Source organism: Thunnus albacares, chromosome 18 (genome assembly GCF_914725855.1).
Source record: "Thunnus albacares chromosome 18, fThuAlb1.1, whole genome shotgun sequence".
NCBI lineage: Eukaryota > Metazoa > Chordata > Actinopteri > Scombriformes > Scombridae > Thunnus > Thunnus albacares.
Window position 1 is genome coordinate 14,719,702 of NC_058123.1, and position 23,559 is coordinate 14,743,260.

General features: G+C 39.6%; 1 protein-coding gene across 4 annotated transcripts in view; it reads left to right on the forward strand.

Moving 5' to 3' along the window:
- The window catches only part of LOC122968514 (mediator of RNA polymerase II transcription subunit 13-like), an 80,827-nt gene that overhangs the window by 34,644 nt on the left and 22,624 nt on the right, over positions 1 to 23,559 (forward strand). For all 4 annotated transcript variants that reach the window (XM_044333819.1, XM_044333822.1, XM_044333820.1 and 1 more), the window contains exons 3-4: positions 13,592 to 13,676; positions 18,570 to 18,653. In XM_044333819.1, coding sequence (XP_044189754.1) covers positions 13,592 to 13,676; positions 18,570 to 18,653 — 169 coding nt within the window. The remainder of the gene's footprint in view (positions 1 to 13,591; positions 13,677 to 18,569; positions 18,654 to 23,559) is intronic.

Sequence of the window (23,559 nt, forward strand, 5' to 3'; positions counted from 1 at the left end):
TTTGGAAAAAAAACTAGTTTCATGATACGAGGCTGAATATTGCGCTGTAGAATCAGTAACAACAGTGTGGAGGAGGGAGCTGCCGCCACCAGAGCTACGTTACAGCTGCCAAAAGACAGCCCGGGTAGTACAATCCAGGATCTGGCTCCTTATCCTTAAAAACAGTGTTTGGTTGCGGTTTTTCACCCCTTCATCCACAATTGTTTCCCAAAACAAGCCCAAATGGAGACACAGTGGTATGATATAGCGAGACTCAATGAGAAAAAACATTACGTAAATGAAAATAAGCCTCAGTAAAGAGATATAACGCTGCTCAGTCTTTGCTAAACCGCCGCTGTGCCGGCCATAAACATAACGTCAGTAGAGTCAGTCTGATTGGACGGGACGCGAGCAATGCATTCTGGTTGTTGTAGGTGTGGGGAATCTACAGTCTTTTTCTCACTTTTCTCTGGTCATAGGGAACCGATTTCAAAAACAGTTGCACATTTCTACTACATAGGTGACCTAGTTAAAAGAAATCATCATATTCATAGCGGTGAATTTTTTCTTTAAAGCACTAATGGATCTCACTTTAACGCATGAAGTCAGAATAGAGATACATTAAAAATAATCTTGCAGTCATTCGGTTTATTCAGTGAAGTTGTCCTTTTTTAGCTTTCGGTAATTTTAAGTTTCTGACAGCACTGCCCGGTGACGCCATTGACATAAATGCCCACACCCTTTTTATAACCAGCTGTTCTTCAATTTATGGTAAGTATCTGTAATTTTGCCATAAAAACTGAGATAATGAGACACTGTGGAGCCAAAAAAGCAGAAATGATCATTTAGGAAACATTTCCATCCTACATATAAATTTCACCAACAAAATCATATTATGGTTAAGTGAGAAATGAAAAATATACAATTGATCAAGACATTAAATTCATCATATACTGGTGAATATAGATACATTTTTGCTGATTGGCTGTTTTTTTTTTTTTAATTGCCACTAACTATTGATCTCTGCAATCCTATGAAACACTTCACTGAAAAATGTGTCATCAGATCATAAGTGCTTTAATGACCAGACTGGGGACTGGCATAGACATTGTAGGCACTCCCATGAATGAACTGCAGCTTGGCCTGCCTGGGAAGAGAGGAGAGCTCTCCATCTCCCGCTCATCCTTGAGAGAAAGAGAGAGAGCTTTGCTTTCAGTCTCTCTCTCTCTCCTCTCCCCTCTAGTGGCAGTTAGGAAGCCCTGTGGAGTCCCGCTAAGCCTCTCAATGGCTGCCCTGCCTCCCACCTCGAGGCCCATTCACTTCTAATGAGGTGCTCAAGTGTCTGTGGCTTAACATGAGGGTCAACACCACAGAAATGGGCCCTTTTACACTACTAGCAAGTGATTAATGATATCATGCTCTTATGTTTTAATCTGTTAGTGTTTTATTTGAATATGCAACGGCTAAAACGCTTGTCAGACTCTATTTTATGTGCAGCAGACAAAGTGAATATTAATTGTCTGTCTCTGTAGCTTGCTTACATGGATAAACAGAATATTTAAACATATTTAATCACCAGGTCACAGTGCTGTAATTTGCTAGATACTCAGCTTCTGCGTGTCCCAGCACTAGCAGCTACTTGACACTCGACACAATATTTTGACAGCTGCGCGTACATGCTGAATGAATGGGCTTCAAAGGAAGCGTCACTTCACTCTACCTGAACACCACTCAAAGTATCAAGGTCCTGGACAGACCTCATTTGAGATGGCGTTGCAGATAACAAAAAAACAGTTTTTGCTGCAGTCACCCACTTCACAAACACTTCCCCTGGAACAACGAGTCCAACACATTTTTTGATCGTTTGTCAATAACCTCTCCCCTCCAACACGGTGCTGTTTAGTTACACTGCCAGTGAAAATATTGTGAGCACAAAGAGATCGGTCCACCTTCCTGTAATTACATGGAGAGCTTCCCAGTATGAACAGGCACAGGCAGAGTTCAGTGTTAAGTCGATGTCGTGGTTGGTTAGATAGAGAAGCAACAATTTATAAAAGGTAAAAGTGAGAGGAAGAGAGGAGGAGCTGTGGGTTTTCTAGAGAGGTGAAGGTTTCAGGTCTATTTCCTTTTGATGTTATTTAACATTTTCAAGCAGCTTTTTTAATTAGTGCCTTTGGCTTTTTGCCATTTCTCTCCCCCTGTTTGACTCATTCGACTCATTAAAAAAAAAGTGAAATTCTATCTTTAATACTTAGTTGACTCCAGTTATAAATGGACCGGAGACACATGGAAGATACAGTGATGGCAGACCACCACTGGAATTACTCAGAAACATCTGGTTACATAAATAGCAAACTGTAAATAGAAGTCGTCTTCACCACTCTCCGCTATGTAAACTGTAATAAACAGTTGCTGTTACTTCCTGTGTATTTCTGACAAACAGGATTAATGCTGAGAGGAAACAGTTTACAGAGGCGTTGAAAAGAATTCAGGATGAGACTGTACTTCAGCTGTTTATTCGTGCTGCAGTTTGGAAGCCATAAAAGTGAAACTGTGAAGAGAGTACACATTATTATAATCTTACTGGTTAAAGGTTACACAGTCAGCGAATAGACCTGTAATAACTGAGACAGAGGCATTTTAAAACAACAAATACAGAGTTCTTAGAGAAAGTCTTTTTTTTATGCAAAGGATAAGGACATAAAAATAGAAAAAACAAACACAGTGTAGTAATTTTAATTTATTTTTACCACTCAGGGTCTATTAATTACAAATGTAAGGTCACAAAGCTGTAGAGAATATTTCTTTTGTTGCTGAGTTTAGTTTCTTCCTCACTCTTTTTGCATTGTTTTTTTTTCTTCTTCTAACTTTTAATTCTGTGCTGAAATCAAAAATTCCAGTTGTGACTGTACGCCACCGCCAGAGACAAGATGTATTTTCGCGACAATGTGTGGAAAACAGTTCAGACACTGGCGTCCCATTCATTTATTTATTACCCAGCGACTTATGGGAAAACACTTGGCACTTAGCACTTAGCATGCATCCCAAACATAAAAAGATTTGTGTGTGGTGTTGCTTTGCGTGTGTGTGTGTGTGTGTGTGTGTGTGTGTATGTGTACTGCGTTGAATGAGCTAAGTGACTGTCAAATTACGCAGGGGTGTGGGATAATTCTATTGGCTTTTCTCTGCACAGTTGGCTCCATTTTGATTGTCAGGGTTGGTGAGAGGCCAGCGTACAACACACACACACACACACAAACACACAAACACACTCCTCTTTTACTTTCAGCATCACACACAACCCACTCCTTACCTTACCTTCACTGTCACGTCTTTCCTGTCATCTTCCTTTTTCATGCAGACCTATTTTTTTTCCTTTGTTGTCTATTTTCTTCTCTATTTTTCTGTCTGTTTTCCTTTTCTATCACACCAACTATCCCCTCTGATCCCTCTACACCACCGCTCCACCACACGTCCCACATATTTACTCTCACACCAACACATGCATTTTATAGCAGGTTATATTAGAGAGTAATCTCATTTGTGTTCTTGTTGTTCGCATATTAGCCCCAGCTAGATCCTCTCCAGTCACTCTAATTACACCATTGACTGCATTAATACAGTAAATATCCTGTGAATTATACATTACACTGTCAACATGCTGTTACAGTAATGACAGGAATCACGCGCAGTATCACTGGACTGACTGGTGAGATGCTTAATAAATTAAGGAGCTTATGTGTCATATTTATTTACTAGATTAAATATATATGAATCTACTTTGCTATGGAAATAAACAGAAAACCAGCTAATGTGAAATAAGATTTTTAATCTCTGAAAAGTGAAGCACCACAAATTGGATTTGAACATCGGACTAATGTTATGTGCTGCCTGTCTTGTTGACTCAAATGAGAATAGTTGAACTGTTGGTGTTTTAGCATAATGGTGCAGTGTTGTGCATTTTTTTCAATTATTTATTGTCCTCTCATGCCCGTGATGATTGCCTCCCTCTTGATTGTGTAAAACATGCAGCATTGTCTGTGAAATAGATCCCTGTTTGCACATGAAGAAGCTGACTCCTCTGAGAGTTACACCTCTATCTTTCTTTCTGTCGCTTTGTGTATACTTTCCCTTTTATTTCCTGTTAATTTTGCTTTTGCTTTACACAGGCAGACACATGTACAGTCTTGCTCACACTTTGTTTTATTTACTTCTCTCTTTCCTCTACCTCCTCTCATTAGTATGCCTTATGTACGCCTGCAGAGGTGCTTTATGCTTCTAGGATTCACACCAGGTCACCACTAGCAGCAGTGTGATAAGCTGTGTAGCAATAATAGCAGAACCCCTGTGAATAAATCCCAATCATTGTTAACTTAAAGTTGTCACACGATATATTCTGTGCACATTGTTACGTCTGCAAATTCAAATTTGTTCTGCAAACCTCAGCTGCATGCACAGCGAGATGTAAACCAGTTTTCTACATGTGCTCACAAAGCTCCTGCTTTCGTGCTTTATTCTTTTTTTCTTTTTAAAGTCAAATTCCCCCATCATCAGAGCCAACAGTAGAAAACAAAGTGCTGTGAATTCGGTGTGCAGAGAGGTAACGAGGGGAAGTTGTGTAAAGGAATACTGTATTGAGAACTGCTGTGTTGACATGGCCTGGGTCGGTGCCAGCCACCCGTTCTTACCCTCCACTTTGACCTCAACGGAGGAGAGGTGGGGCTTTCCTGGCTGCAACTTGACTCCGCTGTTCCAAGTGGTGCTGTCAGGGGAAAGAGACAACCAAAAACTTTTAGTTAGATTATAGAATGCTCACATGGACAATCACACGTGTCACCGAACACTTATACTGTAGCTGCTTTTGTGCGCTTGTGTTTATAAAAATACACACACTCGTGGCACGACGCTCACATCCTGGTCCCTTCTCTTGCCTCTCTGCCTGACTCACCCCCACAACTATGCAAGCAACTTCAGCTCAGTCACCTAATTGATTCCAGATTTCCCCCTCATCCCTTCACTCTCTCTCTCAACCTCCTCCTCCTCCTCCTCCTCGCTGTCACTGCTGCCTCTTGTTCTGTACATTCTAGGCTTTCTGGGTTTCAATACCTGCCATGTGTGCATGCAACCTGTTTGCAATTACATATATGTACTCATGAATGTGTATATGTAAACATGTTTTGTGTCTGTTTGTGTGCACAGTATGTCAGTGACAGTATATGGGTTCTTTTTCTAAAAGTGTCTCAGCTTTCTTCCTCAGCAGTGTCATTAGATGAGATTACTTGATAAGAAAGCACGTTAGAGCTCACATGCAGGACTAACTGATAAGGAGATATTTAAGACTTTAACCAGAAGTTGTAAAGATAACCTGTTACGGGACAGAAGAAAGGCAGTTTACATAATTGTACTTCCAGTTTAAAGGTTGTAAAAAAAACTGTTATCTGTTTAATTCGAAAGCCCGCAGGGTTTCCTGTTAAAGTGGTGGTGTTAGTGTGCTTAGAGACATGGCAGACACTCTGTTGTGCTGTGTTGACAGGTGTCGCTGAAAAGTTTAGGAAATGGTGTCACTAGAGCGTGAGAATGTGTGGGTGACTGTCACATGGACAGGGGTGGAGGATGCAGGGTGCAGGGTGTTTGCTGTTAAATGATCTGAAGAGTGAACAGCAATGAGGTGGAAAAAGTCTGAAGAAAATATGGCCCTGTCTTTGTTTTGTTGTAAAATGAAATGCTACAGTGTGAATATGGCTGTATAAGTAAAGACTCTATACCTCAGATAACAGATAATTCAAGCACTGTAGAGTGTTGACCAGCCTTTGATGTCAGAAAGATGTAGATAGAGACACTATTAAAAAAAAACCCAAAATATTTACATACAATATGCAGTAAAACTTTACACCATTTCACATGCATTTAACATTAGTGGATATCATTTAGTGTCTATAAATTTACAGTTAAGGGCTGTTTTTAGATTTTCTGCCATCAATTTACAATGAAAAAAGTAAAGTCTTTCTGTTAAAAATAGGGCCAATGCCAGTGATATACATTCATACAACATGAATGTATTTTTACATGGTCATGTTAGTAAAAAAACTTATTTTAAGAAATAAAATCAAATACTTTACAATCTTACAAACAGCATATTACATAATAAATTCTTGATATTGAGAACAGTTTTACTCCTGTGTGTATAAAACATACAGTAAAGCTAGCAGAGATTCTGAATAAGCGTATACAGTACACCAGTATGCACAATGTAAACTGTGTGGTCGATGGTTAATGGGTTGTACAAATGTACAGTATTTACACACCACTGGATAAAAGGCACAGTCAGATGCCATGTCCTTATGCTACTGGTGTCAGATGCTCCTTCATGTTTAATTGACCTCGCCTGATCCTGTAATGTGCTCTTGTGTGTAGAGAAATCTTTCACATCAGCCAGCTTGATGTTCATGTGACTGAAAACAAGAAAAAACTAGGAGTTACAACAGACCACCTGAGCCCGTTGAACCACAATGATACGCAAATTTTCTTCCTACCTAAAGTCCCTCCCTTTATTTGGACAACTACACCCTAACTAGTAATTAGGTCAGTTACTAGCTAGTAATAAAGTCATTAATTTTTCATAACACAGCCATGGCTGCTGTTTCAAACTGACGCTAAGGAGATCTGTTGATCGTTCAAGAATTAGCGAGGCTAATGGATGGAGACTCTGCTAGGTTTCGTTGAAATGTATGTCTGATGACAAACACACACAATCATTATCTGCACACAATCTAAAGCATTCATGATCAGCCACAGAAGCAATTATTGAGTAATAGAGCCTTGCATCACCTCCAGAAGAACAAAAAAAGTTCAGTTTTATTTTTTATGTTTTTCAGTGCAAGACGGTGACAGCTCAAGGATAGATCATTGTGTATGACAATGTAAATGTATCACAATATTTAGTGAGATATTTATTGTGATAAGACTTCATCAGTGAACACCAGAATAGCAATCATCTTAAAGAGAGTATCCAACGATCACTTGGCTCATGGAAAGTTGACATAAAGATAATAATGGTGATGTAAGAATTTATGAATGAAACAAAGTATGAGATGCTCCTCACTGAACGTTCACCAAAGCGTCATTTTTTTCGGACCAAAAAAAAAGACTCATAAACTGATGAGCTTAAAAGTTTGTGATCTACAAAGTTCAGGAACAACAAATGATGCAATATGTTAATGTTTGCGTGCCACTCCTAAAACTACAACTATGGCCAAATAACCTAAATTGGACACAGATTTGTCCAGTGCAAATAGAGGTAAAGCTCTAGAATAATAATTCTCATAACATCCTGATTTCTAGCTAAACTTCCTGCAGTTGAAAAGGTGTTTTGCTCCTTTTCTTAACGAGTTATACATTTTATGTTTTGTATTGAGGGTCGTGAAGCTCAGCTGGCCTACAATAGTTGCATTAACTCTGTCTCCGTGCCAGCACAATGACTCTGCCCTGCTAGCTCTATATACTGTAGGTAAAGGCATTAAGTAATCCCCTCTGGGCTTCTTCTGTCTCCCTGCACACTCTACTTTTTTGTTATTCTGATGTCCAAACTGCCTCATATCACATAAATACCTATCCTGGGTGGGGATTTCTCCTTTAAGAAATGCTACTGAGGTCAAGAGAACGAGAAAACACAGTGGAGAGAGTGAACCCCTGCTTCAAAATACCACCAGCTGGTGTCTGAATGCCCCCAATCAATAAATTAATCAAAAACTAGAATTGAATCATTCTTTAAGGTTTGAGGAGTAACATTTATTGAACTGCAACATAAAATCAAAATAATATATCTGCAGGGTTGTTGATCAATATCAGTGACTCAACGACTACTTTTCTTTGTGCTGATTCAAAACTTGCTCTCTGGCCTGTTCAGTGTTTTGAAAAAGTCAGCTTTTATGGCCTTATAAATTGTTTGGGTGACATCTTTAGACCTCATACAGCACCTCAGGGTGTTCAAAAACCACTTACACTCATGTCAGTGTTAGGTAGTATCATATAAATGTAGTGTGAGCGTTACATGACACGTCTACAGTTTCTCCCACAGCACTTAACATTATATCATCACCTGGTTGTGTGTGTTGTCAAGTGTTAAAATGCAAACAAACACACACACACACAACACAATTATGCAATATTTTCTTTTATTGTCTTTCCATATAATCACACATTAGCAAAATGATCATGGATCATTTAAATGTTACCTTTTACAAAAATGTGTCACATATAATGTTGAAAATTATAGAATTCGAATTTAGTGAAACACTGAAAACTTCACAGGAAACAGTATGAATTTAACTCTTTATCTGATTTATTTAAAAACTTGAAGTAAATATTTGAACAGCTTCATAAGATCAAGTCACAAATCATAAATTTGTCTCAGGGGGCTTTACAGTCTGTACAGCAATACAATATCTTCTATCTTTAGACCTTTGATTCAGATAAGGAAAATCCCTTCAGAAAAATGGAAGAAACCTCAGGAAGAGCAACAGGAAGAATCCCTCTTCTAGGTTGGACAAACGCGCAACAGATGGCCGCCCACCAAGAGCCGGGGTCTGCTTGAGGTTTCTACCCGTTAAAGGGGAGTTTTTCCTTACCGCTGTCGCCAAGTGCTTGCTCATGGGGGAATTGTTGGGTCTCTGTAAATTAAAGAGTACGGTCTTGACCTGCTTTATGTGAAAAGTGCCTTGAGATGACTTCTGTTGTGATATGGCGCTATATAAATAAAAATTGATTGATTGATTGATTGAACAGATGTTGTGTTTAAAGAAAAGACCAGATAACAGAAATACAGCATGAAAAAGACAGGATGACAGAATTATATATGAATTGATAACATAATGAAGAATCTGATCCGTAGAATGTTGAGCAAATTCCAGGTGCCGCCAAACAGATAGGACCTGAAACAGATAGGTAGGATATTATTTTCGCCCACTTCCACATACTCACAGACAAAAACACAAACACACATACACATACTCTTTCCTTTTATGCCCGTGTGTATCTTTGTTTCACTCTATATCCACCTGCAGCCTCTCTCTCTTAATAGTAAAAGCACATAAGCAAAGGCATTTGGCTATGCACATGCACCGCATGCACTACATACCCACACACATAGTACACGCATTAATGCATGCATGCACACACACACACACACACACAGCAAACAGAGATCAACCTCTGTTCAGACATTCAGCAGGGCAGCTAATTAGTAAAGTGGCAGTGGGGTTTGTGTGAAATCACACAAACACACACACACACACACACACACAAACGCTCATTGCCTGCACACTGCAGAGACACCACTGGACGCCAAGACTCCTGGTGCTATTGATCCAAGACAAATGAACCAATGAGAGAGAGAGAGAGGGAGGGAGACAGAAAGAGAGAGGAGGCAGGAAATGTGTGGAGAGGGGTCATCGTGTGCGAGACTGAATGTTGTCACACCTCAACTCCCGCCTCTCTCGCCTTCTTAGATCAATACCATCTTTGTGTTTGTTAGCACAGTACTGTGGTGGTGAGTTGTCACCCCCCCTAGTGGTGTGAGACTAGAGGGAGAAGACAGAGAGAGAGAGGGGAGATGATGTGGGGAAAATGAGAGAGAGAGAGAGAGAGAGAGAGAGAGAGAGAGAGCAACACAGGGAAAGAGATGGATAGTGAGTGAGAGAGGGGGACACACAAAGGGATGGAAAGATAGGGTTAGATACAGATGATGAGATGGAGAGAAAGAGAGGTGGGAATACAGTGGTAGTGGCGACCCAGTTCCATCACTGCTTGTTTGTGTTTGGGTTGGTGCGGCAGTTAAGAGAATCGTGGCACAGAGATGGGGGGAGGAAGGTTATGTGAAACAAACATGCATTTATATGAAGGTTAGCTCACTGTACACACTCACAGACAGTACATTGGGAGCTTGCATGTGCACAAAGGCACTCTGGGAACCAGTATTCACATGCACTGCAAGTACGAACATGAACACACATGCACACGTTAATAATGATTCTGACAATTTTGATTCCTGATGTTCCTCTTACGCTGAGATGTTTGTAGTTCTGAAGCAAGCATTCATGCACACACATACACACTGTGACCTGTGTCTGTGACTGTTTTTGGTTCCATATAGAGTCATGAAGTTTGGAGTGAAACCAGTAAACTATAGCAAATGTATTTTTAGGCATCTTAGCAACAAGAGATGGTAATGTTTGTCAGCCAGTCAACTACAGACTGAAATATCTCAGATATCTCAGATATTTATCTCAGATAAATATCTACAGATATTTATGTCCTCCAGATAAAGACATTAAGCTTGTGTTGACTCCATGAAGTTAACATTTGTGGTTCTGAGTGAGGTGTCTCAACTTTCATGTCATGTCCCCCTCAGGATGAATTGCACCGAACTTTGGTTGTTCCCTTTAACTTCTCATCCAGCACCATCATCAAGTCAAAATGTATCCAGTACTTTGGTTTATAACCAAATACCTGCAAAACTAACTACATTCTCAACCACAGCTGTACTTTTTGGTTATTCCGAATCAGGAAATATGAGCATAAATGAAGAAATCACTCCCTACTTACTATATAGTCCTACCCACCACCATTTTATTTGAGTGTCTGAAATCGTGAGTGTGTAAATTTATCCACTATAAAAAATGGTAACAATCCCACAATGCAGTGCACCGCATTTTATTGCAAAAATGCAAAAATGCAAAAATTACTGATGATTTTACAGCTGACATCAATGATGCAAACTGATGATAATTATCAATTTGCAGCTCACTATTGAATAAACAATTTATCGTCTATTATACAGGGATCAGTAAATGAGTGAAAGATGATGTGATTGTCATTGTGAGCATTTTAGCAGGCTAACATTCACGTTTAAGTCAAAGCAATGCTTTGCTTATGTATAGCCTCACAGAGCCGCTAGCATGGCTGTAGACTTTTAGTCTTGTTATAAATATTCAGCAATTTTTTGTGTTTATTTTCATTATTAAAGCAACTGGTGAAAAGCTGACTAATAAAATTAGTAACAAAAAAATGTAATTTGTAGCACAGACTGTTGCTTAACAATTATTGTTCATCAAATTGTTTCTTTTTTTAGTCACTTAGTTCGGCACATTATCAGCTAGTCATTATCACCCATTTTCTCCCATTTTTTTTCCTTCACTTTCTATCACTGGAAACAAACATGATTTTTTGCTCAATGTGGGACTTAAAACCTGTGTGAAAATATATTTTTTAAATGCATCTGCTTCTTTTTCCAAAAATCTTTCTATTTATCACTGAAAATCAATAAAAACCCAAAACTGATGAGCCTTCAGTTTAATCTAATTGAGACTGTGGTCGATTACATCCAGTCCCTTTAGAATCTTTTAGGCATGATGCAGTTAGCTCCCTGTAGCTCAGGCTGTGATGAATGATGGATCATGATGCTTTAAAGCCCTATTGCACTTTGCTGTGCATTTAGAGTCTACTGCACGCTTTTCCCTTGGGCCATCTGTGTTCCTCCTCTGATTAACAGGCAGTAAAACTCAAAACATGGCAGTTACTGACTGACTGTTGCTGAAATGACAGTTTCATGGTGTTTTCTCCAAGTATATGCCTCAAACATCCCTATGGGACACCACTACTTTAATGTCTCAGATCATCATGTTATTTCACACTTCATTCTCTATATGTATAAGGTTTGTATGGGGTCGTGTGCGCGTGCTTGAGTGGATATTTGACCTTGTTTGCTTGCAAGAGTGATTTGTCACACCTTGTGTTGATATGGTGCATTGAGCTGGCTCTTTGACAACTAGAATACAAACAGGAGTGTCTGATGTGGTTTGCATGTTTTCCAGGCACCCAAGTTTGTTTGGCTACCACTGTTGGGATTTGTCAAACACATTGTACCTGCTGTCTTATGAGCTACAAAATCACATGCTGGAATTAGCGGAGCAAATGTGGAAAAGTTCCTTTAAGTCTTTTCTCTGGTGGGGTGTGTGGTTCAGTTCTTGAATGTTAGTGGAATGTGAGGTTGAGGAGTCAGTGACACAGTTTTGGAGTAAATAGAGGTCAGGAGCCTGCTGTGGAGTTGGTCAGGAGCAGATGGTTGTGGAGGATTGGCAGGGCGGAGGGGGAAAAAGTTGAGGGATTTTTAAGAGAGGGAGTACGAGAAGAAGATATTGAGACAGTGAGAGCTAATGAGCTGGATTTTCTGGAGACTTGGCATTCTGCTCATGGTGCTCGCTCTATCTCTCTCCTCTGTAGAAGAGCTGGCTGGAGCTAGCTTCCTGTCTGAGCCCTGAAGCAGGAGTAAATGAGGGGTGGGTGGGGGTGGAGGAAGGAGGAGGGGGAGGAGGAGGAGGAGGAGGTAGAGGGGGGGTGTTGGAAGCAATAGAACAGAGGAAGGAGGAGAAGGAGGAGGGTGAGGGGCGGGAGGGACCAGTGTTGAAATTGAATGCCAGGGCGCCATGTTCTCACCGCCAGCGTTTCCATGGTTACAGGGTAATTCTGGCGAGTAAGGAAATTTCATTCACTCTGGTATGAAGAAGAAGAAGAAAAAAAAAAACAGGAGGGAAATATCAACAAAGCAACAGAGAAGGGGAAAGGAATACACAACATCAATAAAAAGAAAAAAAAAACAGGGAAGAGGTAGAGGAGAAGGAGGAGAAAGAGAAAACCTCAACCGGGGTTTATGCCACCCATCCCCCAGGCGATCTGCTTCTGTCTTTCATTCCTTTTTTCTTGTGTATTTCTGTGATGCTTGGTTTGTTTGCCACCACCCTATAAGCAAACACAACACCCACCCACAATCCTCCAGTTCTTCCAGCAGCCCTGCAGGTATATGGCAAAGAACAAAGAGAAACACTGTTAACTGGCCGCTGTGTGTGTGTCTGTGCATGTGTGTCTGTGCATGTGTGTGTGCGTGTGTGTGTGTGTTCCTTTTTGGGAGGAGGGAAATGTGAGCATGTGTCGGGGTAGGGTCGGGGGGGTTAAAGAAATCAAGAGAATTGTTCACAACACATTTGGCACGCATGTGAACTGGCTGCTGACATGTCAGAGACTCAGGCAAAGTGACGCTCATTCGACCAAAATTGTCTTCATTGCCTAAAAATTTTACTGGAAAAATAAGGGCTGAGCTGAAACTCCGTATGCGTGTACAAACCTGAGCACGCAAGCATGTGTGTCAACCTCCACAGATACAGGCACACTCTCGCTCTCTAGCTAAATGAGCTTGACAACTGCATGGGGTTTGACTGGGCTGTCGCTGCAGCCAACCTGACAGCTGCACAGCCAAGCACCCTCTGTGCATGCACACAAACACACACATATATACACACACACACACACATATGCACACGCACGACTTCACAGTAAGTGCAATTTCTAATATGATGTGCAGGTTTCCTCGTCTCTGCACATGCAGCATGTTTTGACAGCTATAAACATGCAACACTGAATCATGTGTTGTTTATTATCCTCAAGCTGGTGTGTGCAGATGTTTCTCTGACCCTGAAAATATCATCACTGGTTATATTAATGAGATGGTAAGATATTGAGATTTATAATTTAATGATTGTTTTTTTTCCCTTTCTTTCAGTGGCTGAGGAGGGGCTTTGGGAGTGCGGGCTGTCCTACGAGTGCCGGACTCTCCTGTTCAAGGCCGTACACAACCTGTTGGAAAGGTAAAATCATTACCCAGAAGCCTTCATTACCTGCACAGCGATGGCTGCAAACAGGAAGTGAATGACATTCTTAGAACAGGAAAACATGTTACATAACAGGAGAAGTTACATGGATTGTATTACATGTTCTACAAAGTATATAACTTCAGCTTTTGTGCAATATGTTCTACTTCAGTGCAAAAAAAACATGAAATGCATTTCCTGGGGAAAATGCATGTGAATACTGACAGCTGAAATAAATTGCAAAGCATTGCTGAAAATGCAGAAACCTGAAATGAATCTTGCTTGAAAAAGCTGAAAGCTGAAATGCATTGCACTGCACTGCTGAAAAACCCAGAAGCTGAAATGTAAAACTGGCAGAATTGGAAGCTGAACTGCATTTTTGTTCATTTTGGTGCAGCAGCATTTTTTTTTTTTTTAAATCTTGTAGCGCCACCTACAGGTGAAATTGTATCAAATGCTACAGACTTGTTCAGCATCCTCATCTGTACAACTTTGCTGAATTTGGTCACCATGGAATATTACATCTAAGAGATATGGCAGTTAATAAGTAGCATTGTGTTGTTTCACTGATGGCCACAAGGTGGGGCTATTGGTACCATGCCTCAGTATGTCGTGAACACATTCATGGGGAACTTGTGTACTAAGTTTCATTTTATTAAAGACAACAGAATTGTATAAATATGTTATAATATTATAGTAGCGCCCCTTTAGGTAGAATTGTATCAAATGCTACACACTTGTGCAGTGTGGCTGTACGTACAACATTCACAAATTTGGTTGAAATCCAATGTAGCATTGAAGAGTTATGTCCCGTTAAGGGCATCAGGCCACACCTTCAAAAGTTTGGTAACCAATTACAGACAAACGATTATTATTATTATTATTATATTATTTTGTTGTTGGTGTTGATAAGTGATGTTTTGCCACATCTCACGGTTCATGAGTTATTAGCCGAAACTTAAAACATATAATAACTGACCACATGGTGGCGCTATAGGTACCATGTTGTAATATGTTAAGCATTTCTACATGGAGCAGCTGTCCATGAAGTATAAATACTTCAGCACTTTCTGTTTTTGAGATATCAACTTTCAAACATTCGTCCCATAGACTTTCCATTATACATTTTGATATTTTTTAAAAAAATATACAAAATGACTGGAATATGCAAGAATGAATAAAAGTCAAAGCATAAATGTCTTTAAAGAGCTGAACATTTTGATATTTCAACAGTTTCTGTTGCTGAAAGTATGCAGAAGTATTTAGTGATTGAAAAACATATGGAAGAAAGAGAATAAATGAAGATTTGAATGCTTCAGCGTTCACACTAATTAAATTTCTAATTGTTTATGATTTATACTATGTTTTCTATCACATTAAGTTCATGAGGAAAATCTGGTTTTGTGAATTAAATAAAATAACTGAAAGGATGGTGTACAACTTTCTGTTGATAAAGGATTAAGATTATAAAATTAAGCTAAAACAATTATGTGATATTATTTGATTTCCTTACTTAATGATATAATATAATAAATCTTTAACATCTACCAGTCTTTTTAATGACCACTCTGAATGTCATTTCCTTCTATCTCTTACGTAAATGACCAAGAATGACGTTTATACAAAAAGTCATGTTGACAGACGGCTTTAGTTTCCTTCTAGCAGCATCACCTTAATGAAATTATAATCTGCGCGCTGAATCACTTGCTCAAGTAGCCAAAGCTCTCCTTTCTGAGTCAGAGCCATCTGTTAAATGAAGCAGCACATATTTGCTCTCTATTAAGTTAAGCATCAGTGATCATCATAGGGGGCAGGCTGAATTAACCTTCCTATTACCTTGAAGCTAACTCCTTTTATAGCTCACTATTTCAACACAGGTAGGGATCACTTACACTTTCTCTTTAATATCATACAGTTGAAATAAACATTGTCACTGGCAGTTTTGTAATTATTTTAACTAAAAATGAACAATAATTTGAATTAACCAGGTCTTAATCAAACAATTACAAATTAAGCAGTAAGGAATTTTTTAATAACACAGGAACATTACAACAGACGCATGTTAGCAGACAGATTACAAAGAACAAGGAGTTGCTGAATTTGCTCGTTGAAACTTCAGAGATAAGAGTCCCTGTTAGCAGAAAGAACTAGTACGGCTTGTAATGGTCAGGAGAGCTCTCTTCTATGGTTCATTACCTTGAAATCTGCAGCATACAGTAAGACTGCAATAACAGTGAGAAGGTGAGGGGTTTAGTGGTTGGTTTAAGTCTCAGGGTAATCGGTTAGACAGACAGTACAGATGTTTTGTTGATTTAAGACAGTGAGACATCTGCCAATGGAGTTACGGCAAGATTTATAGGAGCGCACTGCAGCAGACTTTCATATGGGTTTTATTATTTGTTATCAGTGGACATAAATTATCCATAAAGCCTTATCGTACTCAGAGTTTAGCATATGATAGTGAAATGTAATGCTTGTTTCCAATGTGGACTTGTCAATACTGTGCCACAGGATGTAATTAAATCAGGGGAAAACAGGGACATCATCTCATCTACAAGAATGTTTTACAGTAAAAAGGCTGGAATTTGGGTTTACTTCAATTTTTTACAGTTACTGTGGCTTGAAAACACTTTTTGGGTGCCTTCCTCCTGTGGTTGAGGTGAGGTGGAATGTAGAGTCCATCTCAGTTAAGTTTGATAGCTTAGGACACCTGTCAATCAGGCAAATATGCTCACAAACATACCCCTTTTGATGTTATAATATTTTCTTGTGGCAAAAGTAACACAATTTACAACAGGTTACGTGTTAGAAGGAGCAAAATTGGCAAACCCAACAAAACTTTGGCTTTATAGTCAAGAGAGAAGTCAGTTGTACCCCGTTGACTTCAATATCATCAAGGATATTTTTTCCTAATTTACCCAATAAAATTGGGAAATTGAGATATTTTGTCTTCATACCCTTTATTATTCTTTAATTTATGCTTAATTTTCACAATTCAATGTAGTCTGGGAAAATACATGTCTCACAACTCATCACAGAATCTTTCTTCTAAGAAATGCTTTGTCAGATTGACTCTTACGCAACCAGACTATCTAATTTGATAGTCTGGTTGAACTTTGTCTTCCCAAACATCTGATAAGCAGAGGTTCATTTTTAATCAGGCACAGGGGTCCAAATTTATGAAATTATTATTCTCATGAAGTCATTTAGAGCATATTTAAAAGAAGCTTTAATTTAGTGTGACTTTTATATTTATGTTTGTATATTATTTAGGTAAAGGTAATCAATAAGCCAACTAGGCTTTTTCCTCTCCCCGTACATTGATTTTTTTCTTGTTTGATTTTAACCTGTGCAAATAAATAAACTCAAAGAATATTTTTGATCCACTGAAGGAACTGCATCTAGAGGCTTTTCAGCATTAGCTTCAGCATTTACTCACAGAGGTTGCTCCATGGATATATACGTAACAGATTGTTTACTCCAGTTAAATGACCATGATGCACAATTTCTATTTGGCACATCAAGTAACCCAGTGCCTTAACATATTTAGCATCAAAATCATTCATGAATTACATTTGACTGGTTCAGTAACTTTTGAACTTTGAATTACTGCACTACCATGCATTCTTGACCTGCAGACTGTTTTTTTTTTTTACCATTGTACCGATCAAGTGTAGCAGTTTGTATTCAGCAGCATTAATGAATACAGTGTCCACCAACTGGCTTGTGGTCTAAATGTTTTGCAGTGAATCCATATGTATGAAGATGTGTGGGCTCAAAGAGATGCAAAGATACTGTAGGCTGGTGTTTCCTTCAGGCTCCTGGCCTTCCCACTGGACCACAGTGGTTTGTAGATCCTGTCAGAGCAGCAACCAGGGCACGGACAGGCTGGCAGTGAAAGAGAGAGAGAGAGAGAGAGAGGAGAAACTATGGTCGGATAAGAAAATGTGTTGATAAGAATGCACCAAAGATGGTAGAGCTGGGGGCTGCAAAGCTTTGGATAGCTGAGCCTGGCTGAGTGGAGAGGAGTCCATCAAATTATTTTGTAATTCCTTAACGTGGGTCAGAGGATCCAGCAGGGGATTCTCTGGCACCTGCACACAGAGACAAGTCAAAGACCCGAGAGCAATGAGTTTTGTCTGTGAAAGGTATGAGATGAGGCGAAGAAGTGAACAGATGGCAGGGTAGCCAGACAGGGAGCATGAACTGTTTGATATAATTAAATTTTGATGTGACGAAAGTAAAGATTTTGGAAAGCCATGTGTAAAATTGCACACTGCTTTGGGGCATGCAGATTAGAAGTACCTGTCATAAATGCCACTTCCTGGACTTTGCTCATGTTGCTGCGGGACAGTCGGAGCTGCAGCTTTTAAATATTAAAGTACAAACAGGCAGAGAGCCAAAATTAGGATCAATATTATCTATTATATTATATATTTTTTCCAGTTAAGTTTCTAAATTTAGCACACTTTTTTGCGACTAATATTTTTTTATTGATTTAGCTTTTTTAAGGGACAAAAACAAAACAAAAATTAAAAATAAAATACTCTTTGCTTTTTCTAGTCATATAAGCTATGAAATCCATAAGAAGACCAGAAACTGATGTTATGAAAGCTGCCATTGTTAATGACAAGACTGCTTGAGAAACAACCTGCATAGTATTAAAATTCTACACAACTTCATCGCAAGCTACAACATTAAAAATCTTGATTAAGTTGTGTGAAAACCTGTCTGAGCATCACAAGAACACTATTTGTTACATATTTCTTATATATGAAGTGTAATATGTCGTTCAGGTGTTTCTGGGTCTCTTTTTTAATGTCCAATTAATGACTTTCTTTCTTTCACTCCTCTGTTGGCTTTTCTCTCTACTTCTCTTTGCTGCTGCAGATGTTTGATGGATAAGGGTTTTGTGAGGACTGGGAAGTGGTTCTTCAAGCCACATGAACTGGAAGAAAAGTCTTTGGGCAACAGGTAAGTAAAATGTCCAACACACACACACACTTCATAATATTTAGTAACTGTATCTTTGTGACTGAGCGTTTGGCTGTGAGAGATACACAACACATGTGAATGACCGTGTGTGTGTGTGTGCATGTCAAAGAGTGACACAGCTAGGTAGGTGGTGTGAATGGCTTTCATGTGATTCAGTATTTGTCCTCTCCTTGATGCTCTAACTGCTGGCTCATGGTGTGAGACTATTAAAAACTAGGACAGTGAATGCTAGCAAGAGGTGAGAGCTGAGCTTAGTCGAGCTCTCGCGGCTTTGGGCAGTTGTGTATGTGTGACATTGTCACACTGTATAACTGTGTAGGCAATGTGAGAGACAGACTGAAACAGAGTAAAAAGAGGGTTGGGTGTGATGACAGAACTTGTTGATTCAGCCATTAAAGTCCCCTTTCACAGCTCAGTCTGCCCACTTCAGCTTCTCCTGCTGGTGAGAATGACACATTCCTTACATCTCTAAAATAGCGGTGCTCAAATGCAAAGTGTTTGAGTAAATGGCTCCAAGGAAACCACTTAGCTGTCAAATGGCTCATTTTAGAAGTCTGTTTGAATATCGCTTAGAGGCAGCGAAAATCATTCTTTCTTTTATTTCTATTTACTTTGTAACTTTTGAACCGGAAAGCTGTAAATTGTATTTTCATTCAAATGTGGTGCAAATTAAGAGATTCACCGGAAACCTACGATCTAGAAAGTTGCTGACACATACGCAGTCTGCTGTAGCAAACTCAGGTTTAGCTGTTCAGAGCAGGTTGAAATCCCTCAGTGAGTCACACTGCATGACATCTCAACAGAATGTGTGCGTCACTTACATTTCATACATATAGTGTTCGGAGAAATGCTTCGAGCAAGCCTGATGTTATTGTGATTTTTTTTTTTTTTTTTTTTTTTTACCTGAAAGCACTCTCATGGTGCAATATGCGGTACATAAATCTGAATAAATTACTGGTACAAGACATGCTTCCATACAGGGCTCACTGAATGGTTTGATGAGAGGAAAGGAATGTTTTATGGCCTTCACAGTCACCAGATGTCAACCCAACTGAACATCTGTAGAGATTTTGGAGACAAAGAACACCATGTGAGGGGATATCTTTTTCAGGAATGGTGTCCAATAGAGTTTGAGAACAGCTTCAGTCCAACTTGATGAGCATTGAAGCTGTTCTCGTGGCTCATGCTGGTCCAACACTTTTTTATTTTTTTTCCTGAAATTTGTCAACCATAATATAAATTATAATTTGCATCCATATTTATGTTTGTGAAGTTTGTGTTTATTGTTGTTGTAGAGCTGCAACAAATTGATCGACAGAAAATTAATCGCCAACTATTTTGATAATCGATTGATCGTTTTAAGTCATTTTTTAAGAAAAAAAATGTCCAAAATCTCTGATTCCAGCTTCTCAAATGTGAATATTTTCTGGTTAATTTAGTCTTCTATTAGAGCAAACAAATTATTTTTGGGTTATAGACTGTTTGTCGGGACAAAATAAGACATTTGGGGACGTCATCTTGGGCTTTGGGAAACAGTTACTTAGAAAAGAATAATGACCAAAACACATGTTACCACCAAATATGACATTAAAAGCTACCAAATAGAAAATAAACCTAGAGTCAATGAAAGATCTGATAACAGAGCTGATGTAAACTGAGGAGGGAGGAGAGGGACACATAGTGAAAAAAAGTGGCTCAAGAAAAGTGGTGATAGGAAGTAAGAAGGTGTGAAGACACTGCCCTGTGTGTGTTTGCATACCGCATTCATGCAAATATATGTTGAATATGGAGGTTCTCTTTCTGAAATGACGCTCAGTGTTTGGTTGTGTGCTAAGATTCACATGTGAATGTGTGTGTGTGTGTGTGTGTTTGTTTCTTTTGTACATCATGTAATTCCTCTTCAGTTTGACAGCTCTGTATGAATATGTTGTCAGCTGGCACGCCCCCTGCTGAGCCAATCCTGACTTCTTCTGTCTTTGAATTATTGAACATCCTGGAAGGAGAGGCAGAGAAGGAGAAGGAGTGAAATATTATTGAACCCTGAGACACAAACAAATAGAAATCTTATGTCAATGCCTGCACTACTTGTACATTTCATACTTGTGCTCTGCTGCTGTCGCGTGTGTCACGCTCTCTAAGTGAACCGTGACACTTCTTCTTTCCACATTTCTCCACTGCCGGCTTCCAGCACACATGCAAACATGTGTTGCCCTCACACACGCACACACGTCATCATCCCTTGTTCTCAGAATAGCAGTTTTGCCCCCAAATTGACAGTGTGAGCCCGAGGAACCCTCTGCAGATCCCTGGCCATCAGTGTTTTCATGCCACAAGGGGGTATTGCTCAGTTGGGCATACTCTGACCTCCTGCCTCAGCTGTAACCAGCTCCTTTGTCTCTTCTGCTCTTCCACGCTCTGCCTTTTATCCCCAACAGGGGGCGCTTCAGTGCTCATATCATATGCCATGCCCCCTCGCTCGTGCCAACTCCTGCTCCTTGGCGCTGCTGCCTTTGTCAGGCTTATCTGGTGTTTATCTCGTATGTGTCCCCAGGGCATGGCGAGAATTGGCACATCCAGGAGAAAATTCCCAAACCTCCTCTGCCCCCCCACCCCCCGCCCCCCCAACACTCCTGCTCTCTTTGTGTCTGAATGGTAGGAAAGCACTCTGGGTTGGCAATGGATTGCATCAGACGCTGAGGGGAGCAAGAGAAAGAGAGAGTTACATGGATACAGAGGACAGGGAGGAGGCTCAGTGTGTGTAATGGGGTGGTGGGGATCAGAGAAGGTGGGGGGTCGTAAATTAATCATTACTATAGACGGCTGAATGGATGTATTGGAGTCTGTCCCTCTCATTAGTTCAGTCAATTCTACGCGTGCCAAGTACAGTACACAGTATATTTGTTAATCTCGGAGCTTTAATTTGCATTAATGGCTGTACACTCATGCATAAATAATGTTCGTATTTTACAGCATAACAAAGATGTCCTCTGGTACTTGACCATGAAACAGAAACAAGTTGTATTGCCTGTTAAAGCTACTTTCTCCTCTCCTCTCCTCTCCTCTCCTCTCCTCTCCTCTCCTCTCCTCTCCTCTCCTCTCCTCTCCTCTCCTCTCCTCTCCGCTCCTCTCCTCTTCTCTCCTCTCCTCTTCTCTCCTCTTCTCTCCTCTCCTCTCCTCTCCAGGGACCAATGACATTGAGATATTAGCCATCTCCTAGGCAACAGACATTTGGTGTTAGGCCACATCTCAAGGTCACAGGAATCTCCAGAAATAAAAACAAAAACAAAAACAAAATATATATATAAATATATAAACATCCCCTCTTGTCTCACCCTGTTCCTCTGACCTCCGCATTACTGATACTCAAAGCACCAGGGATGCACCAAGATAGTTTGTTTACTATTCTTTTTGTTTTAGTAATAAGATGTCATACAATTTTAAAACAAAATGGATATATGCAAGTAAGGAAGGAAGCCTTTCACTCAAAACTAATCACAAACATCAGGCTGACAAGATGAAACAGCAAGAATGACAAGCAAGTAAAAAAAAAAAAAAACGAAAAAAAGAAAAAATTGCCTACTGACCTAATTTTTCTCATACTGGTATGTTTGGCTAAATCTTTCCCTTGGTGCTTCCAAGGACTTCCTTTCAACGTTACTACAGCTCCCAGTTGCGCAGAGTGATAGAAAGAAAGTCACATTCCTCTCCCTTATTTAGCATCTTCATTCAATCACAATGTGATATGATGTGTGCAACATGGTTAAACTTGTCTGATGGTAATTAAAAGTGCAAAATATCTGATGGGTGTCTGGTCTGGTCTTATGATCTCTCATTGGTTGACTCAGGGGTCAGCTGATTATTTAACTGCTTACAAAGGTGACTGACAAGGTAAATGGCCCCTTGAGTGGCTGATTGATGGAAACTTGCAGACTGACAGGCAGAGTAGATGAATGAGGTTTAATTAGTAAATGAAAGGTGGATTGGTAGACTGACCAAAGTGCTACTTGTGAAAAACACACCAATAAAAGTCAAACAGTTTGGATTAGAGCGTTTGAATATAGAAAGTGTTTGTTATCAGTGAGTTAAAGGAGGAATCTAGCACCATGAGGAAGAAGACATCTTCATTGTTCTCCTCATTATTTGTCTGCCTTCGGTACTTTTTTGGGGGGAATCCACCACTTCTGCATACTTTAAGATATAGAGCACATTTAGGACATTTATGATGAAATGAAAGTCAATGAAAGGAACATTCAAACTTTCAAAACTCTTCCTACTTCCCCATGCATTTCATTCGAAAAATTCAAAACTAACTCAGGCACTTAAGTGATTTGTTTGGTCTGAACCACGAGGACCACACTCCTGTGGCTGAAACATGTTGGCTCGTACAATAAAATTTAGCCATGTTGCAGATGTTCCTGGAATTCCTTGAATTCCAGACAAGGCGTGTTCAGGTGGAGGGTCAATTCTGTCTTTATAGTTGTGGCATTTGTTTTTTTTTTCTTCTTCCTTCTGTGTAAGGTCAAACTGAAATGTACAGCATGCGTCTGTAGGAAGAACATAACAATAGAAACCACAACACCACTTCTGCAGTCATTGACTATGACTGTAACTGTGTATGTCATTATCATACAAATGTGCTACAGTTGAGGAGTGAAAAGGCTTTTTATAGAGAACTCACTGTATTTAAATACAGCAGCTCAGGTTTATTCAGTGGCTCATTGATTAACTACATGCACTGTGACTCATAAAAATATTATATGCAATGTGCTGGAGAGAAATGAGACGATATCTGATGTGTTTTTTGCAATTAACAATGTTGTGAAATCTATTTATCTCATCTATTTATTTTGCACTTTTAAGACAAAATTTCAGGAGAGTCATGCCT